At 39.5% G+C, this 14,328-nt stretch overlaps 1 protein-coding gene across 1 annotated transcript in view; it reads right to left on the reverse strand.

The window, feature by feature from the left end:
- The window catches only part of UBR1 (ubiquitin protein ligase E3 component n-recognin 1), a 157,124-nt gene that overhangs the window by 55,409 nt on the left and 87,387 nt on the right, over positions 1-14,328 (reverse strand). The window contains exons 26-30 of the mRNA XM_062205754.1: positions 14,218-14,317; positions 8,951-9,060; positions 7,358-7,444; positions 5,738-5,919; positions 978-1,183 (exon numbers count right to left, since the gene is read on the reverse strand). Of these exons, the coding sequence (XP_062061738.1) occupies positions 978-1,183; positions 5,738-5,919; positions 7,358-7,444; positions 8,951-9,060; positions 14,218-14,317 (685 nt within the window). The remainder of the gene's footprint in view (positions 1-977; positions 1,184-5,737; positions 5,920-7,357; positions 7,445-8,950; positions 9,061-14,217; positions 14,318-14,328) is intronic.

Genomic DNA, 14,328 nt, shown 5'->3' on the forward strand with positions numbered 1-14,328 from the left:
TATGAGAAAAAAAGAGAGAAAGTCAAGGAACTTTCCTAGATTAAAACACACTAAAAGAAACATAATCAAAGCAACATGTTTGGATTCTGAGTTTAAAAGAAAAGTTTATGGGGCTGACACCGTGGTGTAGTGGGTAAAGTCACTGCTTGCAGTGCTGACATCCCATACAGACGCCAATTTGAATCCCAGCTGCTCCACTTCTGTTTCAACTCCCTGCTGATGCACCTGGGAAAGCAGCAGAAGATGGCCCAAGTCCTTGGGCCCCTGCACCCACGGAGAGAAACCAGGAAGAAGCTCCTGGCTCCTGGCTTCAGATCGGCCCAGCTCCAGCCACTGTGGCCACTTTGGGAGTGAATCAGCAAAGGAAGATCTCTCTCTATCTCTGCCTCTCTATAACTCTGTCTTTCAAAAAAATAGGTAAATCTTTAAAAAAAGAAAAAGTCTAGTCATTAAAGCAATTTTGAGAACCACTTTGTAAATGTGTATTTTATAGTAAATGATATTCCTAATTATCAGTAACTTTCTTAAATATGATAATATTATGGCAAATATCTAATAGACTGTCCTTAGTTTTAGAAAATGCATGTGGACAGGGCTGGTATTGTGGCATAGCTGGTAAAGCTGCCGCCTGCAGTGCCAGCATCCCATATGGGAGCCAGTTCGAGTCCTGGCTGCTCCTCTTCCGATCCAGCTCTCTGCTATGGCCTGGGAAAGCACGGAAGATGGCCCAAGTCCTTGGGACCCTGCATCCGTGTGAGAGACCCAGAAGAAGCTCCTGGCTCCTTGCAGCCATTTGGGGAGTGAACCAGCGGGTGGAAGACTTCTCTCTCTCTGTCTATTTTACATGTGGGCTAAGTGATCTGACCAAATTAGACTAAATACAGCCTCATTTCCAAACTTCTTGCAAATAGTAATTAACTCTAATTACATAGGTATGAAAAGAAATGCTCACAAAGATATGACTGAACAATACATACCCCCTGAGAGTTCTCTGGGTTTCCCCCTGTGCTGGGTTAAGGCAGTAGATTTCTGGACACAGGCCGAGAAAACCATGGCATTATTTTCTATTTTCACCTCTTGTTCTTCTTGGCAGAGGATGCATGTCAGCACCTCCTTTTCAGTAACAGACGGACCCCGTTTAGGACCCAGAGCGACTCTCGAGTAGTCACTGACTGCTGGGGTGCTACCAAAAGAAACGACCAGAAATGAAGACACAGGTTTTGCTCACTTATCTTTATATTTTGGTAAATTTTAAGCAGGTATAGGTAAGAATTTTAACAATAAAAATAAAAATATTTAGCAATACTATCTTAAAAACTCCCTTTGGACCTTTCTGGCTTTTATCAGTTAATTCACTACTAGAAAATACATTTCATATGACTAACTATTTAAAAAGAGCAAATCATAAGATGGAACGTATATTATATTTAATTTACGATACCCACAAGCTGAGGTGTTTTTTCTGAATATAAAAGCAATACATACTTACTGAAGATACTCTGGAAAATCTAGTAAAGTATAAAGGAAATAAAAAGCATTATATTTCCAAAACCTACAGATAATCATTAGAATCCCTGAATATTTCCTTCTAGTCTATTTGTAATGTACATTTTTACATAAATGAGGTCATGTTACATACACAGATTTATTCGGTTATATCCTGCTTCACTCACTTAGGTCTTTGCTATTTTATCAGGTCATTAAAATTTCCTCAGAAACATGTTTAAATGGCTGGACAGTAATCGTACTGCATGTGTCACAGGGGTTTTATCCATTCCTTCTCATCAGGTATTTTGGTTTCTGTTCTATTTTGATGGCTATTAAAATTAAAAAAATTTTGCCTCAATGACTTAGCAGTTCTTAGAATTTATTCTTATTGATCTAACAAACCCTAGGATTTACAGATGTGGGCAATAATAATATAGATAAGCAAATATTTAAAACATGTTGATTGTGTGCTAGTTACTGTTTCAAATACTTTATAACTTGTTTGTTTATTTATTTAATCCGTGTAACAACCCTATGAGGTAGGTATTACCTCCATTTTTTTCAGGTGGAGAAACTGAGGTCCAGAGATAGTAAGAGAGTTTAACAAATGATTTCTCACTACTCAGTAGCAAATCCAAAAATTAACCCAACTGATTTGGCCTCACATGCTCTAAATTACTCTGTAATGTTGCTTTACCAACTATACAAGAAGCTCCCTGAAATACGCTATACCATTCAACAAACTGAAAATAAATGTTCATCATTAATGCAAATGAATTTACATAATATTGAAAACAATGCAGTTTTTAAAAGGTGATCTCAACAAGGTGTGGTACCACCTCCTAGGAGACATCAAAAATAAATATGTGGGTGAAGTTGACTTTTGGGTTGTCATTACAGCTAGTGGGACACAGCATACTAAATGTCCTGCAATTTGGAGAGAGCCCTTCTTGAAAAGAATTGCTTCCCAAAATGCCAAGACTGAGAAATACAGAGCTCATTTTGATATAAGAACATACATCAACTTCCAAGATACATTATTGAGGGGAAATGGAAAGTTTAAGAATGATATGTACATAATACCATATATACAAATAAAAATGGATGGATAATTATTGTAGTGCAAGTATTTGCATGTAATAGTATACTAACAATTCTGACACTCGTGTGTGTGTATATATATATATATACATATAATATATATATAAAACTTAAAACCAGAAAATCTCTGAGGAATAACAAAAAGGGGTCCAGGATCTCACCTGATGCTAAAGTGGAACTTCAGTTTTATTTGATTTTTAAAAGGAAACACTATCTTAAAAAGATATATATAATTAAAAGTCTAGGGACCAGTGCCATGGTGTAGTAGGTTAAGCCTCCACCTGTGGTGCAGGCATCCCATATGGGCGCCAGTTCATATCCTGGCTGCTCCTCTTCCTATCCAGCTCTCTGCTATGGCCTGGGAAAGCAGTGGAAGATGACCCAAGTGCTTGGGCCTCTGCACCCAAGTGGGAGACCCAGAAGAAGCTCCTGGCTAATGGCTTCATGTTGGCCCAGCTCTGGCTGCTGCAGCCATTTGGGGAGTGAACCAGCGGGTGGGTGACTTTTCTCTCTGTCTCTCCCTGTGTCTTTAACTCTCCTCCCAAATAAAATCTTTTTTAAAAAAAATCTAAAAGACTGATAAATACGTCTTCATCAACAATGAAACTTCTGCATGGCTAAGCTCCATAATTAATGTTAAGGAAACAGGGAAAAATATGGGGGACATATGTAACAAAGTTAAGTATCCATAATATTAAAGGACTGCCATAAATTATTAAGAGCAAAGCACCCAACAGAGATGAGCAAAGGGTAACAACAGGCAATTTCCAGATGATAAAATGTGAATGGTCAGTGAAGAATTTTATGAGAAGATACTGAAACTAGGAATAACTAGCAATGAGGGAAATTGAGTCAAATTGGCATAAATTTATAATTTTGATACCAAATTTTTCTTTAGATTTATTTATTTGAAAGGCAGAGTTACAGAGAGGAAGAGGAAGAGAGAGAGAGAGAGAGAGAGAGAGAGAGAGAGAGAGAGAGAGATAGCGAGCGCACAAGAGCAAGCTCTCTTCCATCACTGGTTCTCTCCCCAAATAGCTGCATCTGCCGGAGCTGGGCCAATCCAAAGCCAAGAGCCCGGAGCTTCTTCCAGGTCTCCCACGCGGGTGCAGAAGCCCAAGAATTTGGGCCATCTTCTGCTGCTTTCCCAGGTGCATCAGCAGGGGGCTTGATCAGAAGTGGAGCAGCCAGGACTCAACCAGCACTCATATGGGATGCCGGCACTGCAGGCGACGGCTTTACTTGCCATGCCACAAATGTTTTCAATTATCGATGATAGTTAAGCTTTGGTGAGAATGAAGTAAATAGGCACTCTGGTATATGCTTAGGTATAGAAACCAGGAAAGCCATTTTGTAGGACAACATGGTCATATCTATCAAAATTTTGCCCCAGCATTTCCCTTACAGGATTCCACCTTTCAGAAGTACTTGCACAAATCCACAGGGAGCACATACAAAATATTATGATATAACTATAACGAGAGAATACAAGCTACCTAAATGTTCAAAATAGAATATTAAATTTCCCTACTAAGGAAGACTATGCAGCAGTCACAGAGAATGATGTAGAATCTATACTATAGATACACAAGAGTTTCAAAAATTCATGGAAAAATGAATTTAAAAGGTAATATGCATTTCCCATGAATTTTTTGAAGCCCTCTCATTTGTATATGTGTGTATGTACTGGTAAGACATTGAAAATGCAGGCTACAAGACAAAGTTTATGGGCCAGTGCTGCAGCTTAGCAGTTTAAGCCTCTGTCTGCAACGTCGGCATCCCATATGGGTGCCGGTTCAAGTCCCAGCTGTTCCACTTCCAATCCAGCTCCCTGCTAATGTGCCTGGGAAAGCAGCAGAAGATGGCCCAAGTCCTTGGGCCCCTGTACCCACGTGGGAGACCCAGAAGAAGCTCTGGGCTCCTGGCTTCAGCTGGTCCAGCCCTGGCCATTGCAGCCATTTGGGGAGTGAACCTGTGGGTGAGTGATCTCTTTCTCTGTCTCTCCCTCTTTCTCTGTAAATCTTTCAAATAAATAAATAAATAAATAAATATTTTAAAAAGTTTATGGTGAAATCAAACTAATAAAAAGCAAAAAATAAGCCTCATTATTTCTTTATTTAACTTTGTTTATAAGTGTATAGAAAGAGGCCTAGAACAGTGGTTATTTTTAACTATGGTTATTTGTGGCTAAAGAATAGGAATGTAGAGAATGGCCACAGGGAACTTCCTAAATTATCTGAATTAAAAAAAAAAACACAGCCATAAACTCTATGTCCAATCAATTAGGCAATAAAATATTAAATAATGAAAGCACTAAAGTCATTAATTAACTCTGAGTATAACTTTGCTTATGTCTTATTTTGAGAGTCAATAGTCTCTCATTACTTTCTAAATAGTATATTGCTAGCAGATAATATCTACAGATTGTTTTCAATCTGCAATAACTACAGTCATTTTTCTTAGACATCATAAACTCTTGTGTGTATGTGTAGCTGAAAATATGCATGCAATACAAAATAATGGGAACATTTGTATTTTTCTGGTTTCCACCTACTCATCTTTGTATCTCTGTGTGCATAAAGCTTCCCAATAAAACTTAACTGCAGGCCGGCGCCGTGGCTCAACAGGCTAATCCTCCGCCTTGCGGCGCCGGCACACCGGGTTCTAGTCCCGGTCGGGGCACCGATTCTGTCCCGGTTGCCCCTCTTCCAGGCCAGCTCTCTGCTGTGGCCAGGGAGTGCAGTGGAGGATGGCCCAAGTGTTTGGGCTCTGCACCCCATGGGAGACCAGGATAAGCACCTGGCTCCTGCCATCGGAACAGCGCGGTGCGCCGGCCGCAGCGCGCTACCGCGGCGGCCATTAGAGGGTGAACCAACGGCAAAAGGAAGACCTTTCTCTCTGTCTCTCTCTCTCTCTCACTGTCCACTCTGCCTGTCAAAAATAAAAAAAAAAAAAAAAAAAAAAAACTTAACTGCACACTTGAACCCTTTATAAATATAAATTTATATTCAATAATTTCACCTTTCCAGCTAAAAAAAAAGTTCAATTTCTCTTATCATAAGACACATTTTAGAAAAGAATGACTTAAAGTGAATATTTAATTTTTCCTTTAAAAACTGAGTTATTTTCTGGTTTTGCTTTGTTTTACCTCTCTTCCTCCATAGTAGAGTCCTCTTTGCCGTGCATTTCAGATGTATTGTCATACATTAGTTTATGAGTTTCAATGAAGTTTTTCTGTAAGGCAGACATCTGAGCCATGATCTTCTGGCGATGTAGCCTAGCAGCTTCAGCTTTTCTTTTCCGTTCTGCTTTTTCTTTATCATGAGTAATCTAGGTATTAAGAAACCACAAAAGTAGGTAAGATATATTGCTAAAAATGTACATATACGTTGAGTATGCCTTATCCAAAATGGTTGGGACCAGAAGTGTTTCAGATTTCAGGTTTAGGAATATTTGCATTAATTATCAGTTTTGGATTCCAGAGAATTTCCAATCTTGAATTTTCAGATTGAGGGTGCTTATCTGTATACTGTTCAATTATAAAAAAATCCTGAGTGAGATTCTGAAAAACTTGATAATCGCTTAAGGCCTAGATTCAACTTAATGTTTCAAAATTAGCTTTAAAAGTTCCATCACATCATACAACTAATTGCTCTTCTGATTATTCCAATTACTTAAAGTAAAAGGCCAACCACCATAAAAATCCAATAAACTGCCTTTTATATTTAATGGAAGTATATCAAGAAAGCTCATTTAAACAAAATTTTAAAATCATTTCCCAATAACTTAATTACTGACATTTAATCAATCTAAACCAACTTGATGACATCTAAGACTCATAAATATATTGCTAAGACTGAGAACATCAACAATGTTACTGGTATTATTTTGTGCCTTTTTATTTTCTATTCTGCCAGTGCAGTGTATTTTTCTTTTAGGAAGGACAATTTTTAATTATAAGCAATAGTCTAATAATTAAATACCAGATTATCAAAAGCTGATTCACTACATATGGAAATAACCCAAATATTATTACATTTTATTGAATCAAAAATGAGTAATTGGGCCCGGTGCCGTGGCTCACTTGGCTAATCCTCCGCCTGCAGCGCCAGCATCCCATATGGGCACCGGGTTCTAGTCCCGGCTGTCCCTCTTCCAGTCCAGCTCTCTGCTGTGGCCTGGGAAGGCAGTGGAGGATGGCCCAAGTGCTTGGGCCCTGCACCCGAGTGGGATACGAGGAAGAAGCACCTGGCTCCTGGCTTTGGATCGGCGCAGAGCGCCAGCCATAGCAGCAACTTGGGGGGTGAACCAACGGAAGGAAGACCTTTCTCTCTCTCTCTCTCTCACTGTCTGTAACTCTACCTGTCAAATAAATAAATAAAAATCTTCAAAAAAAAGAATTATTTATATTCCTCTAACAAAAAGTATATATTGGCCAAACTACAATAAGCCACCAATGGTGAGACATATCCCAATTTCAGACATTAAAATATATTAAAAATAAAATATGGTATTTCTATATTTGATCTTGGCCAAAAGGTCAAGAAGCAATAAAATGTGGTATTTCTAATAGAGCTCCACTACACATCAATTTCCTCTGCCTTTGTAAAGTGCATACATTGTAACCCAATAGCTATCTGTCAAGTATCATTAATCACTAGTACAGAATTTAGAATAAATAGGCTCCTCCTAACAAAAAGAAGCTCTTCCTTAAAGCAGTGAAGTTCAAAGTCAGAGATGAATATCACTATCATTACACTGTTATTACCTCATCATTCTTAATGGATTCCAATCCTGATGTAGTTGCTACAATTAAGCAAGATTTTTCTCTTAATCGCTTTACTGTGTCAAACATCTGTGAAAAACAAATGAAATGTTAAAAGATTTGGTTAGACTCAAAGGATCATAAAAAAATCACTAATTTGATTTGGTCATTATTTCTCCAGAGGTCTTTGACTTAAATTATTTCAACATTATGCACATTATACAAATGGACAGCGTGTATGACTATGTGTAATACATAATACTTGGTAAGTAACAACTATATTTTTTTAAAGATTTATTTATTTCAAAGACAGAATTACAGAGAGAGGTACAAAGAGAGAAGAGAGGTCTTCCATCCACTGGCTCATTCCCCAAATGGTCGCAACAGCCAGAGCTGAGCCAATCTGAACTGATCTGAAGACAGGAGCCAGGAGCTTCTCCCGGGTCTCCCATGCAGGTGCAGGGGCCCAATGATTTGGGTTATCCTCTGCTGCTTTCCCAGGCACATTAGCAGGGAGCTGGACTGGAAATAGAGCAGCCGGAACTCTAACCGGCTCCCATATGTGATGCTGGCACTGCAGGCTAGGGCTTGAACCCACTGTGCCACAGGGCCAGCCACTATATTAATGTTTTAGGTACTTATTGTACTATAATCTTTTTTAGCATTTTAGAGTATATTCTTACTACTCATTAGAAAAAATTAAGGGACTGGCACTGGCAAAGCAGGTTAACCTGCTGCCTGCAATGCTGGCATCGCTTATGGGAGCTGGTTCGAGACGTGGCTGATCTACTTCCTATCCAGCTACCTGTTAATGCGCCTAAGAAAGCAGCACAAGATGGCCCAAGTGCTTGGGCCCCTGCATCCATGTGGGAGACTGGGAAGAAGCTCCAGACTCCTGGCTTTGGCTGGCACAGCCCAAGCTATTGTGGCTGTTTCTTCCTCTCTAACTCTGTCTTCCAAATAAATAAAAAATAAATCTTGTTTTAAAAAAATGAGGTGGGCATTTGACACAACAGTTGAGATGTTTCACGAGATTCCTGTTTTCCATATACCAGAGTCCCACTCTGCTTTCTGTTACATCTTCCTGCTAATGTGCACCTTAAGAGGCAGAAAGGGATGGCTCAAGTACTTGGGTCCCGCTACCCACACTGGGAACCCAAACTGAATTCCTAACTCCCACCAGCTGTTGTACGCATCTGGGAAAGGAGTGAACCAGATGATGGAAGATCTCTTTATGTCTTGGTCTCTGCTTTAAAAAAACAAAACAAACAAACAAACAAAAAACCTGAAATGTAACATAAAAGTTCAAAGAGTTATGACAATAAAATAATTTTTAAAGATTTTATTATAAGACATTATGCAATGTTATGCCAGTAATAGTCCCAGACATCCCACATTTATAATGTTTCTTGATCACACTACCAGACATGTTCAAGGATTGACCTATATCATCTAGATTTGTGTAAGTCCACTCTACAAAATTCAACAGAATGATAAAATCGCCTAACAATGCATTTCTCAGAATATATGCCTGTCATTAAGCAACATGTGACTGTATTAAAATAAAGATGTGATCAGTTTACTGTTCTAATTTACCTGGAGTATCCATGTTATCATGTCCTTCTGGCCTTCTAACTGGGGAATTCCTTTGAGTTTTTCCAAAAGCATTTGTATATTCTGAGCATTCATGGATGAACTCCCCAATCCTTTTTTGAAACACAAAATTACAAACAATAAACATAAATACTTTTATAATGAAGTACAAATTAAAGTGCTTATTATTCACATTGATAACTGAATTTTGAGGATCAATCCCTTAACTATATTAATTTTTCAACAAAAGAATCACAAGTACATTAAGTACTGAGTTACAACTATATTTATTAAGGGTTAAATTAAAAGAGAAAAACTTGAATTACTTTGACTTTCTCCTATATCTTCCACTAGCAGCAGTGCTAAGCAAAAATAACCTGTAATGATCTGTCTCGTCTCTCTTCCACTTAGTTCCTTGTCCTTAGTAAGAAAAAACTTCCCAAATTATCAAAATGGGATGTGATATATCCATAAAAAAACAGGTTTATGATGTCTTCATGGATCTAAAAAACACAGTGTATAAACTAAAAAAGGGGGGCAGAGGGGGCGGCGGCGCTGTGGAGTAATGGGTAAAACTGCTATCTGCAGTGCTGGCATTCCATATGGTCACCGGTTTGAGTCCCAGCCACTCCACTTCTGATCCAGCTCTCTGTTATGGCCTGGGAAAGCACTGGAAGATGGCCCAAGTCTTGGGGCCCCTGCACCTGTGTAGGAGACCTGGAGGAAGCTCCTGGCTTCAGACTGGTCCAGCTCTAGCTCTCTCTGCCTCTGCCTCTCTCTAACTGCCTTTCAAATAAATAAATTAAACAAACAAACAAACAAAAAAAAAACTTAAAAGGAAATGTTTTTCATCTATTAGTTTTGTAATCAATATAACTGGAATCAGGTAGCATTTAATAGAAATCTAATCTAAATCCTGTTCTTCAAAATTAAAAATAGTGCAAGACAGATCACCTGTCATTCAGGAGGGAAATCATGCAGTAAAAGGTCTGTTATAGGGAATTAAAAAATATATATTAGCTGGGCTGCATTGCCATGGTTGCTGACAGTGGTATCACTCCTGTGCAACTGGCAATGGGCCATGTGGCACTGAGTATCTGCTGCCCTCAGCCAAACAGTTGGACACTGAGAGCCACCAGGCTCTGGCAAGAAGTCTGACAGCTGTAGGACTGGGTATTGAAGGCTCTTGCACTTGCAGGTCAGTTAAGGATTTCATATCTGGAATAAGTAATCACAGGAACTGCAAGGAAGATTTCAACTCCGAACCTTTCATTCTACTATGAAGGAGGATTTAAACAGAAAATGAGTAGGTGAGAAGTTAAGTTTTATTTTAGGTGGAAGCCCATCTGCTAGCAAGGCCAAAATTAGAACATTTCACTGGAGAATCATGATTTTGAATCACTGAGATAAAGGTGGATTTCCTTACTTAACAACCAAAATAAAGCCAAAGACTTGCAAAAAGCAACTATCAAACAATGACTGATTCCTAAGACCCATGCTGAGAAAAAAGGGGAGACTTAAACAAAAGTCCAGCAAATTAATCTAAAATATAGTCCTCTGAATATTCCTAAGATATTGACTACAATCTTTTCTTCTGCCATTAGGCTCTGTAGCAATAGAAGGTTAACAATTTTGTTTTTCATTATCTTTTAAAAGAACCCCTTAAAATTCTTTGATCTTTTTCTTAATTCCTTTTGATATGATATTCATATTTTTAAAGATTTTTGTTACATTAGTTCTCCTCTACACACACACACACATATATACATGTGTGCAAAAAGTATGACCATCAGAAATGTAACTGGGATTTGTGGGCAATGAATAGAAATTTTCTTACTGCCTATATCTATACCCTCATTTTCCCTTGTTTCTTCAGAAGAATTGGGGACTGTGTCTATGGAAGGTGCTTTAAATATTTTGAGGAGCTGGTGTTAAGCTGCTGCTTACAACGCCGGCCTTCCATTTCACAGCGTCAGTTTGAGTCCTGGCTGTTCCACTTCTGATTCAGCTCCCTGATAAGGTGTCTGAGAAGGCAGCAGATGATGTCCCAAGTACAGGAGCCCCTGTCACCCATGTAGGAGACCCAAATAAAATTCCTGGCTCCTGGCTTCAGCTTGGCCCAGCCCTGACTAGTGCAGGCACTTGTGGAGTGAACCACTAGATGGAAGATGTCTATTTTTCTCTCTGTCTTTCCTTTGCCTTCTCTGTAGCTCTGCCTTTCAAAGAAATAAAGAAATCTTAAAATAAGAATGTTCTGAGATCAAACACTAGCTGCCTTAGGGGGAGATGATCTGAAGTGTAATGAAATTTATAAAATGGTATTTTATAAAGTAGTGGTTATGTAGGTTAGAGAATTCTGTTCTACTGGGGCAGGTGCCGTGATGTAGCAGGTAAAGCCGCCACCTGCGATGCCGGCATCCCACATGGGCACTGGTTGAGTCCTGGCTGCTCCACTTCTGATCCAGCTCTCTGCTATGGCCTGGGAAAGCAGTAGCAGATGTCCCAAGGGCTTGGGCCCCTGTACCCATGTGGGAGACCTGGAAGAAGAATAAATCTTAAAAAAAAAAAACAAAAAAAAAACTGACACAGGACAATGTGGAAAACTACTAAAATGATTAAAGATGTACAAAATGAGCCCTGTGAGGAAAGGCTGCAAAGGCCTAGGGAAAATTTGAGTAGTCTATATTTAATTATAGTAATACATAATGTGTATATATATATATATATATATTTATTTATTTGAAAGTCAGAGTTACACAGAGAGAGGAGAGGAAGAGAGAGAGAGGTCTTCCATCCACTGGTTCACTCTCCAATTGGACACAACACCACACTGCCGGCCCCAGTAATGTATATTTTATTCAATTATTCATTCTACAATATTACTAATCACCTATGATGTGCAAGACACTGTAGTGGGGGAGGGGAACTCCTTTGATAGTTACAAGTTTGAACCAGTCATAGATCCTACACCAAGAAAGAATAAATCATGGAAATAAACATTGTTAGAGTTGTACAAATGATACATTAAATAAGTTCAAAAGAAGAAAAGAATGGTTTTTTTTTTTTTTTTTTTTTTTTAGACAGGCAGAGTGGATAGTGAGAGAGAGAGACAGAGAGAAAAGTCTTCCTTTTTGCCATTGGTTCACCCTCCAATGGCCGCTGCAGCCGGCACATCACGCTGATCCGAAGCCAGGAGCCAGGTGCTTCTCCTGGTCTCCCATGCGGGTGCAGGGCCCAAGCACTTGGGCCATCCTCCACTGCCTTCCTGGGCCATAGCAGAGAGCTGGCCTGGAAGAGGGGCAACCGGGATAGAATCCAGCGCCCCAACCGGGACTAGAACCCGGTGTGCTGGCGCCGCAAGGCGGAGGATTAGCCTGTTAAGCCACGGCGCCGGCCAAAAAGAATGTTTTAAACTGAATGCATTGTTGAAGGGGACTTTGTGGAGCAAGTGGCACAGAACTACTATGCTGTGGCATAGTAGGTTAAGCCTCCTCCTATAGTGCTGGCACCCCATATGGGCACCGATTGGAGTCCTGGCTGCTCCACTTCTGATCCAGCTCTCTGCTTATGGGCTGGGAAAGCAGCAGAAGATGGCCCAAGTCCTTAGGCCCGTGAACCCACGTGGGAGACCCAGAAGAAGCTCCTGGCTCCTGGCTTTGTATCAGCACAGGTCTCACCATTGTAGCCACTTGGGGAGTGAACCAGCAGATGGAAGACCTCTCTGTCTCTCCCCCTCTCTGTAACTGTTTCTCAAATCAATAAATCAATTAAAAAAAAAAAAAAAGACTTTAAGATCAATGAGATACATATGTTTGCTGAGTCAGTGTTTTTCCTGAGATCAGAATTAGCATAGACATATCAATAGTGTGATTAGAGTGCAGAGTTTCTCAAATGTGAGGCATAGACAGAGAGGTCTCAAAGGCCAGCTCTGAGACATACACTGCTTTAAATTAATTTCTTCAAATAATCTGATAGTCATTACTTAATTGATAAAACTGATTTAGATACAGTGTCAGGATTATTTTCCAATGCTCCTTTACAACTCCTAAGTTCGCTCCAAGCAAACTGAACTACTATATTTCATATACCTTCAAATATTCTTTTAATATCCTAGACGTATCTTCCAACCTATGACAACCTCCTCTTGAGTTCTCAACCTTGGCACTACTGACATGTTGGGCTATCTGCTGTATATTGCAGATAACAGATAATTAGCAATACCCCTGGCCTGTTAATTACTACAGACCAGTAAAGACTGAATATCCCTTATTAGAAATGCTTGGGATTTTGGATTTCAGGCTTTAGAATAACTGCACAGACATACTGAGAACATTTTGGAAATGGGAGCCAAATATATACACAAAATTCATTAATGTTTCATATACACCAAAGCCTGAAATAATTTCATACAATATTTTTAATAATTTGGTACATAAGAGAATTTCTTTTCTTTTTTTTTTTTTTTTTTTGACAGGCAGAGTGGACAGTGAGAGAGACAGACAGAGAGAAAGGTCTTCCTTTTCCGTTGGTTCACCCCCCATTGGCCGCTGTGGCTGGTGCACTGCGCTGATCCGAAGCCAGGAGCCAGGTGCTTCTCCTGGTCTCCCATGGGGTGCAGGGCCCAAGCACTTGGGCCATCCTCCACTGCCCTCCCAGGCCATAGCAGAGAGCTGGACTGGAAGAAGAGCAACCAGGACAGAATCCGGCACCAAGACCGGGATTAGAACCCGGTGTGCCAGCGCCGCAGGTGGAGGATTAGCCTATTGAGCTACGGTGGCGCTGGCCGAGAGAATTTCATAGTGTGAAATTTTCCACCTGTGGTGTCATGTCAGCTCTCAAAAATTTTGGATTTTAAGCATTTCAAATTTTGCATTTTTGGATTAGGAATGTTCAACCAGTAGCTTTTTCTCAGTTGTGTCAAAAATGTTTCTAGATATTGCCAAATGTCCTTTGGAGGGCAAAATCATCTCCCCAAACTGAGAGGCAGTACTATACATGTTTGGTATTTGTGGGGAGAGGTTACATCAAATAATGATCTAATTCAAAATAAATTAAATCTTAGAGTCAATAAAATACAGTTCTTGTTTAAAAAAAACACATGTATATGTACTTTGGAAAATATTAAAAACTAAAATGTTAGAAAAAAACAAAAAATTTCAGGTTGTTCTACATTTCAAGGATTGTCAGATTAAAATTCTGTAGGCACTAAATTTTCAATTATAAATAAGTAGCCATCTGGAACTGTGTGAGAAACTGATACTCAAACATACTTGAAGCCTTATGGTAAAAGTCAAATGCCACTTCTTCTTCAGGAGCTTTCTGAAGTTGCTGCTTCTCTTCTAGTAAACCCAATGCCAAAATATGAAATGCCTAAAGGAGGA

Source organism: Lepus europaeus, chromosome 11 (genome assembly GCF_033115175.1).
Source record: "Lepus europaeus isolate LE1 chromosome 11, mLepTim1.pri, whole genome shotgun sequence".
Lineage (NCBI taxonomy): Eukaryota > Metazoa > Chordata > Mammalia > Lagomorpha > Leporidae > Lepus > Lepus europaeus.